The sequence below is a fragment of the Oncorhynchus masou genome, chromosome 21, assembly GCF_036934945.1.
Source record: "Oncorhynchus masou masou isolate Uvic2021 chromosome 21, UVic_Omas_1.1, whole genome shotgun sequence".
NCBI classification, from domain to species: Eukaryota; Metazoa; Chordata; class Actinopteri; order Salmoniformes; family Salmonidae; genus Oncorhynchus; species Oncorhynchus masou.
In genome coordinates this window covers 20,671,926-20,688,523 of record NC_088232.1, presented here as the reverse complement: position 1 = coordinate 20,688,523, position 16,598 = coordinate 20,671,926, and the positions used below count along the sequence as shown (strand labels likewise).

At 41.5% G+C, this 16,598-nt stretch overlaps 1 protein-coding gene across 2 annotated transcripts in view; it reads right to left on the bottom strand.

The window, feature by feature from the left end:
• LOC135507944 (nesprin-3-like) overlaps window positions 1–16,598 on the bottom strand; it is a 47,194-nt gene that overhangs the window by 20,616 nt on the left and 9,980 nt on the right. For both annotated transcript variants that reach the window (XM_064927770.1, XM_064927769.1), the window contains exons 3-9: window positions 14,898–15,070; window positions 14,448–14,586; window positions 13,952–14,122; window positions 9,880–10,035; window positions 9,312–9,659; window positions 3,289–3,425; window positions 55–229 (exon numbers count right to left, since the gene is read on the bottom strand). In XM_064927770.1, the coding sequence (XP_064783842.1) occupies window positions 55–229; window positions 3,289–3,425; window positions 9,312–9,659; window positions 9,880–10,035; window positions 13,952–14,122; window positions 14,448–14,586; window positions 14,898–15,070 (1,299 nt within the window). The remainder of the gene's footprint in view (window positions 1–54; window positions 230–3,288; window positions 3,426–9,311; window positions 9,660–9,879; window positions 10,036–13,951; window positions 14,123–14,447; window positions 14,587–14,897; window positions 15,071–16,598) is intronic.

Below are 16,598 nucleotides of genomic sequence, written 5' to 3'. Positions count from 1 at the left end.
ATAGTTGATCAAATCAGTAGCAGCCTGCAGTGCAGTGTGGTGTGGTGTTTATACCTCGATGTTCTGCACTAGCAAGGCGATGTGGGAGAACTCAGACACCTCTGCTGAGGCCTCCAGCACCTGAGAGACCAGCTGACTCCACTGAGAGAAGCCATGCAGAGGGTCCTGCAGCACCAGTCTCAGCCCTGTCTCTGACTCCACACATAGCTTCATTGCGCGACACTTCACACTATTGGCAGACAGGGGAGAGGAGACGGGCTTCAAACAGGCTAGATATGGTGCATTGCATGCAAAAGACAAAATGTACTGTATATATTTAAACACAGTAAAAAGTCAGAGGAAAAATGCAGCTTATACATTTAGCCTGTTTGACATTTAACCAAGTAATCACTGTACGTTTCAATAAGTTATTATGTTATAGAACAGCATAGACATCCTGTCTTTTCCTATAGAGAGAGAGCAAAGACTGTTTGCATGAATTATCATATAACATCAAAAGCTAAATCAGTAAGGGAAAGTGGAATAAATTGAGCCATGTTTTTACATTCAGCATCACTCCATCAAGGGGAATATAGTATTCTTTCTAACAAAGATATCTACACATATTTCAGGATGTTGTGTGTATCCCTGGAAATAATCACAATATAGGTAAACGGTTTTGAAAACATACATTACATGACGAAAACTATGTGGACACTTGCTCGTCAAACATCTCATTCCAAAATCATGGGCATTAATATGGAGTTGGTCCCCCCTTTGCTGCTATAACAGTATCCACTCTTCTGGGATGGGTTTCTACTAGATGTTGAAACATTGCTGCGGGGACTTGCTTCCATTCAGCCACAAGCGCATTAGTGAGGTTGGGCACTGATGTTGGGCAATTAGTCGGTGGTCCAATTCATCCCAAAGACGTCCGATGGGGTTGAGGACAGTGCTCTGCGCAGGCCAGTCAAGTTTTTCCACACCGATCTCGACAAACCATTTCTGCATGGACCTCGCTTTGTGCAAGGGGCATTGCCATGCTGAAACAGGAAAGGGCCTTCCCAAAAGTGTTGCCACAAAGTTGGAAGCACAGAATTGTCTAGAAACTCAATGTATGCTGTAGAGTTAAGATTTCCATTTACTGGAACTAAGGGGCCTAGCCCAAACCATGAAAAACAGCCCAAGACAATTATTCCTCCTCCACCAAACTTTACAGTTGGTACTATGCATTCGGGCAAGTAGCGTTTACTGGCATCTGCCAAACCCAGATTAGTCCATCGGACTACCAGATTGTGAAGCGTGATTCATCACTCCAGAGAACACATTTCCACTGCTCCAGAGTCCAATGCCACCAAGCTTTACACCACTCTAGCTGATGCTTGGAATTGCGTATGGTGATCTTAGGCTTGTGTACGGCTGCTCGGCCATGGAAACTAATTTCATGTAGCTCCCGACAAACAGTTAGTGTTGACTTTGCTTCCAGAGGCAGTTTGGAAATCGGTAGTGAGTGTTGCAGAGGATAGATTATTACCCGCAACGTGCTTCAGCACTCGGTCGTCCTGTTCTGTGAGCTTGTGTGGCCTACTACTTCGCAGCTGAGCCGTTGCTGCTCCTAGACATTTCCACTTCACAATAACAGCACTTCGAGTTGACAGGCACAGCTCTAGCAGGGCAGGAATTTGACTAACTGCTTATTGGAAAGGTGGCATCCTATGTCTGTGCCACACTGAAAGTCACTGAGCTCTTTAGTAAAGCCATTCTACTGCCAATGTGTGTCTACGAAGATTACATGGCTGTGTGCTCGATTTTATACACCTGTCAGTAATGGGTATGGCTGAAATAGTGGAATCCACTCATTTGAAGGGGTGTCCACATACTTTTGCAATTAGAGTACCGTCAAAAGTGTGGACAACAACTCATTCAAGGGTTTTTCTTTATTTTTTTCTACATTGTATAATAATAATAATAATAATAATAATAATAATAGTGAAAACATCAACATCATGAACAGATCATGTTGTAACCAAAAAAAAAAGTGTTAAATCAAAATATATGTTATATTTCAGATTCTTCAAAGTAGCCACACTTTGCCTTGATGACAGCTTTGCACACTCTTGGCATTCTCTAAACCAGCTTCATAAGGTAGTCACCTGGAATGCATTTCAATTAACAGATGTGCCTTGTTAAAAGTTAATTTGTGGAATTTCTTTCCTTAATGCGTTTGAGCATATTGGCTGTGTTGTGACAAGGTAGGGGTGATATACAGAAGATCGCCTTAGTTCTTGCCATAATATGGACTTGGACTTTTACCGACTAAGTACATATTTGGCTCAAATAAGCAAAATTTACTTTAAGGTCAGTCAATTCGGAAAATGTCAAGAACTTTGAACGCTCTTCAAGTGCAGTCACACAAACCATCAAGCGCTATGATGAAACTGGCTCTCATGAGGACCGCCAAAGGAAAGGAAGACCCAGAGTTACCTCTGCTGCAGAGGAAAAGTTAATTAGAGTTAACTGCACCTCAGATTGCAGCCCAAATAAATGCTTCATAGAGTTTAAGTAACAGACATCTCAACATCAACTGTTCAGAGGAGACTGTGTGAATCAGGCCTTCATGGTCAAATTGCTGCAAAGATACAACTACTAAAAAGGACACCAATAAGGAGAAGAGACCTGCTTGGGCAAATAAACACGAGCAATGGACATTAGATCGGTGGAAATCTGTCCTTTGGTATGACGAATCCAAATTTGAGATTTTTGGTTCCAAGCGCCGTGTCTTTGTGAGACGCAGAGTATGTGAACGGATGTTCTCCGCATGTGTGGTTCCCACTGTGAAGCATGGAGGAGGTGGTGTGATGGTGCTTTGCTGGTGACACTGTCAGTAATTTTTTATTACTCAAGGCACACTTAACCAGGTTGTGTAAGGGATATTTGACCAAGAAGGAGAGCTGCATCAGATGACCTGGCCTCCACAATCCCCCGACCTCAACCAAATTGAGATGGTTTGGGATGAGTTGGACCGCAGAGTAAAGGAAAAGCAGCCAACAAGTGCTCAGCATATGTGGGAACTCCTTCAAGACTGTTGGAAAAGCATCCCAGGTGAAGCTGGTTGAGAAAATGCCAAGAGAGTGTAAAGCTGTCATCAAGGCAAAGTGTGGCTACTTTGAAGAATCTGAAATATATTTTGATTTGTTTCACACCGTTTTAGTTACTATATGATTCTATATGTGTTAAATCTTAAAAAGCATCTTCCTCTCCATCGTCACTCTCCTTCTACACTGTGAAGTGCTCTGATTGTCCACTCACCTCTGGTGCTCCTTCACCACAGCCAGGACGTCGTCAGAGAGATGCCGGGAATCTTGGGAAAAGTGGAAGAGTTCTTTAAGCTGGGCCTTGAGGTTCTCAACCTGGGATTCCTCTGCTGACAGAGTATTCCGAACATTCTGAGAGGGGAATACCAAAAGGGAAATAAGAACAATTGTTTAAAAACCTATCACAGAGACCAGCCTGGGCACCAGGCAACTCACTCTCTGCACACAAAACACACACCAACAACCAAATGTGATAAACGCTAACTTAATTTCCTCAGTGCCAGCATTAAACTGTTATACAAGATCTTTCTCCCATAGAAGACAAAATGTTTAAACTTAACGTAATTCACATTAATGTCAAGCAATTTTAAACCACTATTGCAATCCTCGTTGACAAGGGTGAAATTCACCTCAGTGAAATGAAGGCAGCAGGCACAAAGTGGCCTCTGATACTGTAATTGGTTAAGTGGATTTTTCTAGACCAGGGGTCTCTCACCTTTTCTAGGATGAGAGCTACTTTGCGAGCTACTTATTTTAAAATAAAATAAAATAATCTCTTCTCCACTACTCTTCCATGGGTCCTTGGTAGAGGTCGACCGATTATGCTTTTTCAACGCCGATACAGATTATTGGAGGACCAAAAAAAAGCCGATACCAATTAAATCGGACAATTTTTACAATATTTATTTGTAATAATGACAATTACAACAATTACTGAATGAACATTTATTTTAACTTAATAGAATACATCAATAAAATCAATTTAGCCTCAAATAAATAATGAAACATGATCAATTTGGTTTAAATAATGCAAAAACAAGGTGTTGGAGAAGAAAGTAAAAGTGCAATATGTGCCATGTAAGAAAGCTAACGTTTAAGTTCCTTGCTCAGAACATGAGAACATATGAAAACTGGTGGTTCCTTTTAACATGAGTCTTCAATATTCCCAGGTAAGAAGTTTTAGGTTGTAGGAATATTTCTCTCTATACGATTTGTATATCATATACCTTTGACTATTGGATGTTCTTATAGGCACTTTAGTATTGCCAGTGTAACAGTATACAGTGGGGAGAACAAGTATTTGATAACCTGCAAAATCAGCAGTGTTTCCTACTTACAAAGCATGTAGAGGTCTGTATTTTTTATCATAGGTACACTTCAAATGTGAGAGATGGAATATAAAACAAAAATCCAGAAAATCACATTGTATGATTTTTAAGTAATTCATTTGCATTTTATTGCATGACATAAGCATTTGATCACCTACCAACCAGTAAGAATTCCGGCTCTCACAGACTGTTAGTTTTTCTTTAAGAAGCCCTCCTGTTCTCCACTCATTATCTGTATTAACTGCACCTGTTTGAACTCGTTACCTGTATAAAAAGACACCTGTCCACACACACTCAATCAAACAGACTCCAACCTCTCCACAATGGCCAAGACCATAGAGCTGTGTAAGGACATCAGGGGTGAAATTGTAGACCTGCACAAGGCTGGGATGGGCTAGAGGACAATAGGCAAGCAGCTTATAAGGCAACAACTGTTGGCGCAATTATTAGAAATGGAAGAAGTTCAAGATGACGGTCACCCTCGGTCTGGGGCTCCATGCAAGATCTCACCTCGTGGGGCATCAGTGATCATGAGGAAGGTGAGGGATCAGCCCAGAACTACACAGCAGGACCTGGTCAATGACCTGGTCAATGACCTGAAGACAGCTGTAACCACAGTCTCAAAGAAAACCATTAGTAACACACTACGCCGTCATGGATTCAAATCCTGCAGCACACGCAAGGTCCCCCTGCTCAAGCCAGCACATGTCCAGGCGTGTCCAGTTTGCCAATGACCATCTGGATGATCCAGAGGAGGAATGGGAGAAGGTCATGTGGTCTGATGAGACAAAAATAGAGCTTTTTGGTCTAAACTCCACTCGCCGTGGTTGGAGGAAGAAGAAGGATGAGTACAACCCCAAGAACACCATCCCAACTGTGAAGCATGGAGGTGGAAACATCATTCATTGGGGATGCTTTTCTGCAAAGGGGACAGGACGACTGCACCGTAGAGGGGAGGACGAATGGGGCCATGTATCGCGAGATCTTGGCCAACAACCTCCTTCCCTCAGTAAGAGCATTGAAGATGGGTCGTGACTGGGTATTCCAGCATGACAATGACCCGAAACACACAGCCAGGGCAACTAAGGAGTGGCTCCATAAGAAGCATCTCAAGGTCCTGGAGTGGCCGAGCCAGTCTCCAGACCTGAACCCAATAGAAAATCTTTGGAGGGAGCTGAAAGTCCGTATTGCCCAGTGACAGCCCCGAAACCTGAAGGATCTGGAGAAGGTCTGTATGGAGGAGTGGGCCAAAATCCCTGCTGCAGTGTGTGCAAACCTGGTCAAGAACTACAGGAAACGTATGATCTCTGTATTTCCAAACAAAGGTTTCTGTACCAAATATTAAGTTTTGCTTTTCTGATGTATCAAATACTTATGTCATACAATAAAATGCAAATGAATTACTTAAAAATCATACAATGTGATTTTCTGGATTTTTGTTTTAGATTCCGTCTCTCACAGTTGAAGTGTACCTATGATAAAAGAATTACAGACCTCTACATGCTTTAAGTAGGAAAACCTGCAAAATCGGCAGTGTATCAAATACTTGTTCTCCCCACTGTAGCTTCCATCCCTCTCCTCGCCGCTACCTGGGCTTAAACCAGGAACACATTGACAACAGCCACCCTCGAAGAAAAGTTACCCATGCAGAGCAAGGGGAACAACTACTCCAAGTCTCAGAGCGAGTGACTTTTGAAACGTTATTAGCGCGAAATGGCAAGCTAACTAGCTTGCCATTTCACATCGGTTACACCAGCCTAATCTCAGGAGTTGATAGGCTTGAAGTGAAACAGTGCAATGCTTGAAGCATTGCAAAGAGCTGCTGGCTCAAACGCACGAAAGTGCTGTTTGAATGAATGCTTACGAGCCTGCTGGTGCCTACCATCACTCAGCCAGACTGCTCTATCAAATCATAGACTTAATTATAACATAATAACACACAGAAATACGAGCCTTAGGTCATTAGTATGGTCGAATCCGGAAACTATCATCTTGAAAACAAAACGTTTATTCTTTCAGTGAAATACAGAACCGTAACAGGTGGCATCCATAAGTCTAAATACTCCTGTTACATTGCACAACCTTCAATGTTATGTCATAATTCCATAAAATTGTGGCAAATTAGTTCGCAATGAGCCAGGCGGCCCAAACTGTTGCATATACCAAGACTCTGCGTGCAATGAACGCAAGAGAAGTAACACAATTTCACCTGGTTAATATTGCCTGCTAACCTGGATTTCTTTTAGCTAAATATGCAGGTTTAAAGATATATACTTCTGTGTATTGATTTTAAGAAAGGCATTGATGTTTATTGTTAGGTACACATTGGAGCAACGACAGTCCTTTTTTGCAAATGTGCACCGCATCGATTATATGCAACGCAGGACACGCTAGATAAACTAGTAATATCATCAACCAGGTGTAGTTAATTAGTGACTATGATTGATTGATTGATTGTTTTTTATAAGATAAGTTTAAATGCTAGCTAGCAACTTACCTTGGCTTCTTACTGCATTCGCGAAACAGGCAGGCTCCTCGTGAGGCAGGTGGTTAGATCTTTGGACTAGTTAACCGTAAGGTTGCACGATTGAATCCCTGAGCTGACAAGGTAAAAATCTGCCGTTCTGCCCCTGAACAAGGCAGTTAACACACCGTTCCTAGACCGTCATTGAAAATAAGAATGTGTTCTTAACTGACTTACCTAGTTAAATAAAGTAATAAAATTACATTCAAATCTGCTAAATCGGCGTCCAAAAATACCGATTTCCGATTGTTATGAAAACTTGAAATCGGCCCTAATTAAATCGGCCATTCCGATTAATCGGTCGACCTCTAGTCCTTAGTGTACAATATATTTTGTCAATACACCTGGTAAAATAATGGTTAATCAACAACTCTAAGGGGACCCACAAAAATTATATTTTCTTGGTTTTATCTTTCCTTTTCTTGGTTTTATTAATCCTTAATATTACAATTATTCATAGAGAAACAATGAAAATGGATGCCCATGTCGATGCTTAAATCACATCAGAAGACCATTTTTGAAGTCAAGAAATATTTTCCGGTCTGGCGATGTTACTGCGGTTTGGCCTACACCCTTAGAAAATACAGTATGTGTTATTGAACAACCCACTTTTGCTGCAGCATGTCATGGCAGAGTTTTCAAAACAATCCCCACCCAATTTATACAAATAATCTTGATATTGTTCTGTCAGGTGAAACGACTTTGCGGTTAACATTATAAGGTTTTGGGGGAAAGTCTGTCTACCCACAAGATGGTTATCATTAGCATCGCTTTAATGGCTACATACAGAGTGATAAACAAATGTGCTCACCAAACAGAGATGGGCAATATTTCTGGAAATAAATTGGCAGATAGTGTTACATTTGGCTCTTTAAGGCAATAGTGGCTAACCAGGGTTGGGATAATGTCAATGCGGCCTTGATATTATGAGAGAGTTTGCAATGGAACACGTGAAAAAATGTATTTTCAGAATTTATTGGCAAGCTACTCATAGGTGGGCCACGAGCTACTGGTAGCTCACGATTGAACTGTTGGAGTCCCCTGGGTCCAGATTCACAAAACACTTCTTACGTAAAAAATTAAGATGCTTCTTAAGAATAAAAAAAAACTTCACAAGGTAAGTGCAATTCCTCTACAATATCTTAAGATTTAATGATTTTCTTAAACTTCTGAAATATAAATACACACAAATAAAGATTGTGTTGCTAGGCAACCGTTTTAGCTAACTATCTAGCTAGCAATGGCAATAATGTTAGCATATTTTCTTACTGAGATTACTGTTCGAAAACATGTTCTTGGGTGTAAAATAATTAAATAATAACCTCAAGTTTGAGAGTGAATTAAACAGTGAATTGCTTTCATGAGCTTTTTCCTCTCACTGCCCTGAGGGTTAAGCTATCTTGGAATTAAAACATTTCCAATAACTTTATTTTCTAAATCTAGTTTCTTCTTAACCTTTTTGCTAAATGAGAAACATACTGTAAGAAATAGTGCAATACATTTTCCAATAACCTTTTTGAGAAACAACAACTTTGCTTAACTTTCTTCTTAAATCTATAGTTAAGGGGAAAAAAATGACAGTTAAGACCTTTCTTCTTAAGAAGGTTTTGTGAATCTGGACCCTGGTCTAGACACTGGGATAAAATGACTATACTAATTGTTTTAGCCTCTGACGAATCTTATCACTCTTCTGCTAGCTTTTGTTTCTCAAACTGACCTCAATAGACTACTAAAGCTTCCGAGCCTTATGTCCTCTCCATCATCTACAGTCCTAAATGGAACCCGATTCCCTACATAGTGGACTACTTTTCACCAGAACCCTCTGATCTGAAAACACAGGACAGGTAAAAGCAATGTATTGAAAGCCTATGAGGCATTTCCTTGCATCTGTCCAATTCATTGACATCAGTGAATTGAAGGAGATTAGAAGAGCAATGAAGCCACTTCAATCAATCAATACAAATCCATAGACTGTGGGAACCTGCCCCACAACAGGTACGTTTTGACTGTGAGGATACAATACCATCCCACAACTATTATCTTCTATGTAATCTCCACCAGACTTCGCCCAGGCATGTAGCCAGAGGGCCAATTCCTGCAAGGTAATAGTTAGAGCAACTGCCCACTCCTATTTTAGCTAGTAACTAAAGCTGTAAGCCTTGGGTTGAGGAGTGAAATTTACAGAGAGACACTGAAAGAGAAAAAGAAAGCAAAGAACAAGTAAGGGGAAGGAGATAAGAGTGGAAGAGAGAAGGGTAAAAAAGGAAGGCAGAGGGAAGACTGGAGAGAGAGAGAGGTAGACAACAAGGAGATTAAATTAGGAAGAGAGCTAGCGAGAGAGAGAAAATGAGAATGAAAGAGAGACAGAGTGTGTATAAAGCCCACCATGTACTTCCTCCACTGCCCAACCATCTGTTCCTCGGTCCAGTCTCCCTCCCTGGCTGTCTCCAGGTCTCTGGTCAGTCTGTGAAGCAGGGCCTGGAGCTGCGCTATGTCCTCCCCCAGGCGCTGGCAGTGGCTCTGGTACTGGCTCTGGGAGTCTAGGCTGCTCCTTAGGCCCTCCCCAGCCTCACACAGGCTCTGTCGGAGCCTCTGCCAGGCCAGACGAAGCTCCTCCACCTCCTCCTCCACCACCTCCACCCCCCCGGGCGACGTGTTGGCCCGCACTGCCTCCACCATGCCCTCGATGTGCTGCAGCGTCCGCTCCTCACTAGCCACACTGTCGTCCAGCGTCTGACAGAGGGGAGAGGAGAGTTACGATGTGTCACGATTTTCCACCCTTCTCAAACTTAATTCAAAGTGCAATTAAAATAACAATAAACTTTACAGTAAAACAAATGTTTTTTTGTTGTCGTTTTTTTTTACAGCAAAAAAAAAAGAACATTGATGTGACTAGGGGGAACGCTCATCTGTCCCTCCCAGGAGTCGTATAACCAGGGTGTACTACTCTCACCTGTAGGGCTTGGAGATTGTTCTCGGCTGTGTCCTCTGACTCAGTAAGTGTGTTCAGCTCCTTAGCTTTGGACACCAGCCAGGCCTGGAACTTTAGGACGTAGCTCTGGTAAATCTGGTGCTCTTCAGCTATCTTCTGCAGCACTGACAGCCTCTCCTGTTGAAGGGAAATCCACCACTTTTTACACATATTCATCAACTCCAGCACCATACCAGGGTCTACACACAGTAAGTGAAAATGACATGTTCCTACATTGTAGTTTAACTTCTCTAGGGTAGGGGGCAACATTTGGAATTTTGGATGAAAAGCATGCCCCAATTAAACTGCCTTCTACTCAGGCCCAGAAGATACACTAAAGTTTCCAAAACTGTTAAAATAATGTCTGTGAGTATAAGAGAAACCTGAGAAAAATCCATTCAGGAAGTAAGATGTTTTTTTGTTGTTGTAATTTTCTATTCAATGCCATTACAGTATCCATTGACTTAGGACTCAAATTGCAGTTCCTTTTCCTTCCACTAGACATCAACAGTCTTTAGAAATTGTTTCAGGCTTGAGCAGTCTGAATGAGTGGACCCTGCCGTGAAAACATTGCAAGAAAACCTTTAGAAAAAGCAACAGCAAATGCTCTATAATAAACAGAGCTACAGATAGGGATACTAATAAAAATGAAAGAAAACCGTATCAATATGCAGTAGATACAGAACACGCATATTGCTTTGAATAAAGGAAACACCATTGGTGTACTTGGTGGATAGTAGAAAAGAATTGTATTCAGTGAGGGCCTATTAGCTTACAGTGCCTTCAGAAAGTATTCACACCCCTTGTTTCCATATTTTGTTGTTACAGCCTGAATTTAAAATTGATTAAATTGAGATTTTATGTCACTGGTTTACACACAATAACCTATGATGTTAATGTGGAATTATGTTTGACATTTTTACAAATTCATTAAAAATAAAAAGCTAAAAATGTCTGGAGTCAAGTATTCCACTTATTGCAAGCCTAAATAAGTTCAGGAGTAACAATTTACATAAGTTGCATGGACTCACTCTGTGGATGATGAGTGTTTAAAATGATTTTTGAATGATATTTTTTTATTTATTTAAGTCAGTTAAGAACAAACTCTTGACAATGATGGCCTACAGGCCGAACAAACACAGACGATGCTGGGCCAATTGTGCACCGCACTATGGGACTCCCAGTTACGGCCGGTTGTGATACAGCCTGGAATCAAACCAGGGTCTGTAGTGACACCTCTAGCACTGAGATGCAGTGCCTTAGACCACTGCGCCACGTGGGATATCTGTACCCCACACATAAAGATAATTTTAAGGTCCCTCAGTCGAGCAATGAATTTCAAACACAGACTCAACCTCAAAGATCAGGGAGGTTTTCCAATGCCTCACAAAGAGAGGGCACCGATTGGTAGATGTGTTTTTTTTACACATTGTATATCCCTTTGAGCGTGGTGAAGTTATTCATTACACTGTGCATGGTGTATTAATACACCCAGTCACTACAAACATACAGGCATCCTTCTTAACTCAGTCACCAGAGCGGAAGGAGACTGCTCAGGGATTAAAACAGTTAAGAGTTTAATAAGAGAAAACTGAGGATGGATCAACAAAATTGTAGTTACTTCACAATATTAACCTAATTGACAGAGTGAAAAGAAGGATGCTTGTACAGATAAAACTATTCCAAAACATGCAACAAGGTACTAAAGTAATACTGCAAAAAATGTGGCAAAGCAATTTACTTTTTTTCAGAATAAAAAGCGTTATGTTTAGAGCAAATCCAATACAACACATTACAACAGTTCCACGCTCTATATTTTCAAGCACAGTAGTGGTGGTTGCATCATGTTATGGGTATATTTGTAATCATTAAGAATTGGTTAGTTTTTCAGGATAAAAAAAAAGATGCAAAGAGGGTAAGCACAGGCAAAATCCTAGAGGAAAATCTGGTTCAGTCTGCTTTCTACCAGACACTGGGAGATTAATTCACCTTTCAGCAGGACAATAACCTAAAATAAAAGGCCAAATCTACACTGGAGTTTCTTACCAAGAAGACAGTGAATGTTCCTGAGTGGCCTAGTTACAGTTTTGACTGAAATCTACTTGAAAATCAAGACCTGAAAAAGGTTGTCTAGCAATGATCAACAATCAAATTGACAGAGATTGAACAATTTTGAAAATAATAAAAAAGGGGAAATGTTTCACAACCCAGGTGTGGAAAGCTCTTAGAGACGTACCCAGAAAGACTCACAGCTGTAATCGCTGCCACAGGTGATTCTAACATGTATTGACTCAGAGGGTTTGAATACTTATATCTAGTCAAGATCTATTAGTGTTATATTTTTCATTAATTCTTTACAAAAATGCTTTATTGTTTTTTAAAATCCAATTTGACAGAGTATGTTGTGTAGATAGTTGACAAAAAGTGACAATTAAATCCATTGTAATCCCGCTTTGTAACAACAAAATGTAGAAACGTCAAGGGGTGTGAATAATTTCTGAAGGCACTGTAGAACTAGCTAGTTCTAGCTCCTTTCAAAGAGTAGGGGAACAAATGTTCTCCTCTTTTGAGCAACAACCTCCATATGAAAGAGAATATAAATCATTAGAATGATATTCCCCCTTTGGACCAAACGCACAGCTCTGCCATGAGCTAAGCATGTTCAAACGGGCGAGGAGCACCAAAAGACTGTTCCCTTTGAAAGTAGAGAGACAGACAGGGAGAGGAGAGGACCGTTGTGGACTGTAAGATGTTTCAAAGACCTAGATGAAACAGAAAGAAACAGGAAAGGCATTGCCTTGATTGTGTGACTACAGAAAAATAAAAAAGGACGTACACAACAAAAGAAGCTCGGCACAAATTGAATTCACCAACAACGCTCAGAGAATCAAGTTACTCGACTCTGAGAACCTAGAAGTTAGTTACTGTACCCTGCAGCCTGTCTGTCTGGATGGAAATAATAACACTCAATAACAGCGACACGGTTTCAATCATTCTATTGTGTTCACTATATAGCTTACACGGGTCCAGATCCAAAAGTTTAAATAATATCTCGGGTCTGGGTCAGATATCAGTCATGGATCTTGGGTATGTGTAATTTTAATTGACTTGTCTGGGTGGACTTGTACAGGTCCGAACGCGACTGCTGCAGTAGAGAAAAATAGATATAATCATGTTTGCTGCTGCTCTTGCTTTTCATGACAGTGGCACATGTAGCTTATTGTTGTTGTTGGCTAATCATCAAAGTGGCAATAGGCTACAGTCATAGAGCCTACATGTGTGGCAAGTGTTAGATATCTAATCAATGGAAAATGGAATTAAAATGACAATTAAAAGTTAAAAGGAAGAAGGATAGGCTTCAACAACCAAGAGCCAACAGGTAGACTGCTACTTAATATTTTGAATGGAGTTATTCTTGTTTGTAACTGTGTAGGACGAGAAAGCGCATGCCTCCATAAGCCTAGCTCGCTAACATTAGCTAGCTTCTCCAGTTTTAATGCAGTCAAGACAGGTAATAGGTAATCATATTTGATTATAAATAACCTAGCTATGGCAGCTATTAGTCTCCTATAGCGTGAGTCGGCTTGGTTGGTTGCGGGCTCTCGTCTCTCTCTCTCCGTCCTCCCTGCTCACCATGTCACTTGCTCACACTTACAGTAGCCTACATACACAGCACGACCCCTGCTAGAGCGTCAGCTCTCTCTACCTCCTCTCCCTCACGCTTTATCAGCTCTGGTTAATAATGTATCTTAAAAATGAACTTTTCTGCTGCTTCCCTCACTCTGATCGGCCCAGGTCTGGATCCGACCAGGTCTAGTTCTTCGGGTCCGTTCAGGAACGGGTCTCTATATTTAACATATTTACTCATGCATATTCGTTCCGAGTGAGAAAGCCCCAGGTCCATTTCGGGAATGGGTCCTACTCTTTGGACCCGTTAAGGCCTCTAAGCTCAGTACAAGAATGCTAGCTTGAGTTTTGTGCAGAGAATTCGAGGGAATAGATGGAGATTTTGAACAAGTCATCAGAAAGCCTCCATTATACTGCACACACACACCTCAGCCCTGTCCCGTATGCTATTGTATGCCTCTTGCAGTCTCTCCTGTGCCTCCTGGTCCACACTGGGGTCCTGGGTACGGTTGTGCAGCGCTGCAGCCTCATCCAACAGCCTCTCCAACAGCAGTGCCTGGCTCTGCACGTCACTCAGCAAGACATGCTGGTGGTCCACCTGGAACACACACATTAGACTACATTATATACTTTCTACCTGGAAGACATACAAGTTAGCTACTGTGGTTGCTCTATAGGAATGATTGGCAGCATTTGAAGGCTAGCTTGATGTAGCTAGGTTTATTATTTCTTATGACCAAACATCCAAACTCAAAATATGGCAGTACAGTTGAGTTTCTGATATGGTATCAGTAGTATTACTTTATATTCAGTATCCGTTGGAACCACGGCCTACCCTCTTCACTCACACTAGTTTCCAGACTGGCTAAACATAGACATTACCATTGTTAACACCCAGGCCAGTGTCAGGTGTGTTCGCTCACCTGCCACAGTTTCTCCTTCACCCCCAGCTGTAGTTCCACCTCCGGCTCCAGACTGCGGCGCATGCGGACCAGCCACATCTCAACCTCCTCGTGCGCCTTCAGGTACTCACTCCAGTGCAGCCACACCCACTCTATCCGGCTGGGAAAGAGAGTAGTAGGGTGGGATGAAGAGTAAATATCGACCATAGAAAAACAAAGACCTTAGAAAATTGTGTTGATATGGCCATTAACAATCAAATTAACAATCAAATATTTTTCACTGAACGAATAGAATGTATTCCCTCATGCATACATTATCCATGGGTGTGTAATATTAGCTGATGTGACAGACAATAAAACTCATGGCAATTCCTTTTTAAAATGAGACATAGTAATTGACCTGCCCTTTTCAGCTGCCACAGAAGTCATTGGAGGTCATGGAAAGTCACAGAGGAGTCGTGGGTTAGTTACCTGTGGCAGTGGATTATGAAGGTGCAGGTCTCCTCCCATGATGCTTTGAGCTCTTTAAGTTTGGCATGGGTTTTGCTCCTGGTGTCCTGGTCTCCGTTCTGCAGTAAGACCTCAGCAGCCACCAGCACCATGTCCATCTTCACGCGACCCTCATGCTCAGACTCGTGGATTTTCTGTCCACCAGTAACACACAGGAGATGCTTGATGAGATCATGAATTTTGGGCTGACAGATAATGTGGTCAAGCATAGGGTTATGGCGATCACGAAATTGTCAGCCGGTGATTGTCAAGCAAATAAACAAACGTTAAGCATCTTCTGGTTTCCACAAAGACAAGGCATTTAAAAAAAGTCTAATATATCCATGTAATATAGCCTACTACTTCACAATAAATCCATTATTTATTTTAGACAGGTCTAAAGAAACATGAAATTAAGTAAATGTAGTCTATTTCAGAAGAAAATAATAGCATACTCTACGTTGTCCTTATGTTAGGTCCTGATCTGGCAATGCCAAATGGCTGTGTGCTACACTACAGTAGTTCATTTAGCAGACAAGATTTGCTTATAATTATAAGTATAAAAATTTAACAAAGCTGAATAAAATATATTTTCTCCAAATGATTTGAGTGCGCACATACGGCAATTCTGTGTTGAGCGGTTAACAAATAGGCATTCCTATATGCTTCATTTATAGTTATGAAATTGTAGGTGTTCTACAAACATTGGGCTATATGTTTAGATTTTAATACATTGTAAGGCTGCATGATGAGACTAATGATGACTTCAAAAAAGTATCTCGAAAAGGTATGAGCTCTGCTTTGTTTTTTTTGCGCAGGCTATACATACTCCAATAGTCTCTCATTCACAAATTGAGAAGCATTTGATAATGCCTCGAATTTCATAGCGGCATATCCTTTGTGTCTACAATGAATCCTAAAAAAATCCATGTCTTTTGCGGCCCGGAGTGCTGCGTTGCCTTTCTTCCCGAGTGTGCTGTTGCAATCTGAAGCATCTCTCACAAGACTCTCAATCACGTGATCGGGTCTTTCTCACGGGCTACAAGTGAAGACAGACACATCGGGGATGCAACTGCGTGCGTCCTTATCCAATTCCAAGGTGCATATTGAAGATATTGGAAGAACTGTCCACATTTACTTTTCATCAGCCAACAAGATGAGTAGGCCTAACAAACAACAAAAGAAGTAGCCTCTGTCAATCTACTATCCCCCCATAGTACAAAAGTCAACATATTCAATTCTGTGCAAGAAATACATATTCCAAACAGTCTGGGACAGTTGTTGGTTGGCTTCCATGTCTTCTCCCTGGACCTCCTCAATGTCCACCTCTTGAACATCAGTCTCTGAGGCCTCATCTTCACTGTCACTTACCAACCTTGAGGATGGCTCGCTGTCTGGCTCAAAAAGCCTCATTTGCCTGGATGGCCACCAATTTGTCAACCCTTGAATTGGTCAGCCTGATGCGTACTTTGGTGTGTGTGTTCCCAAACAAGGACCAGTTGCGCTCTGAGGCAGCTGATGTTGGTGGGATTTGGAGGATGATGGAGGCAACAGGGAAAAGAACCTCAGGTCCACAAAGTCCATTCCACCAGGTGGCTGATGAGATATGTTGGCACGACTGCCATATTACATCTCCATCCCAAAGCCCTTGCTTGGAAGTGTAGTTTGCCAGACTGTCAAGAA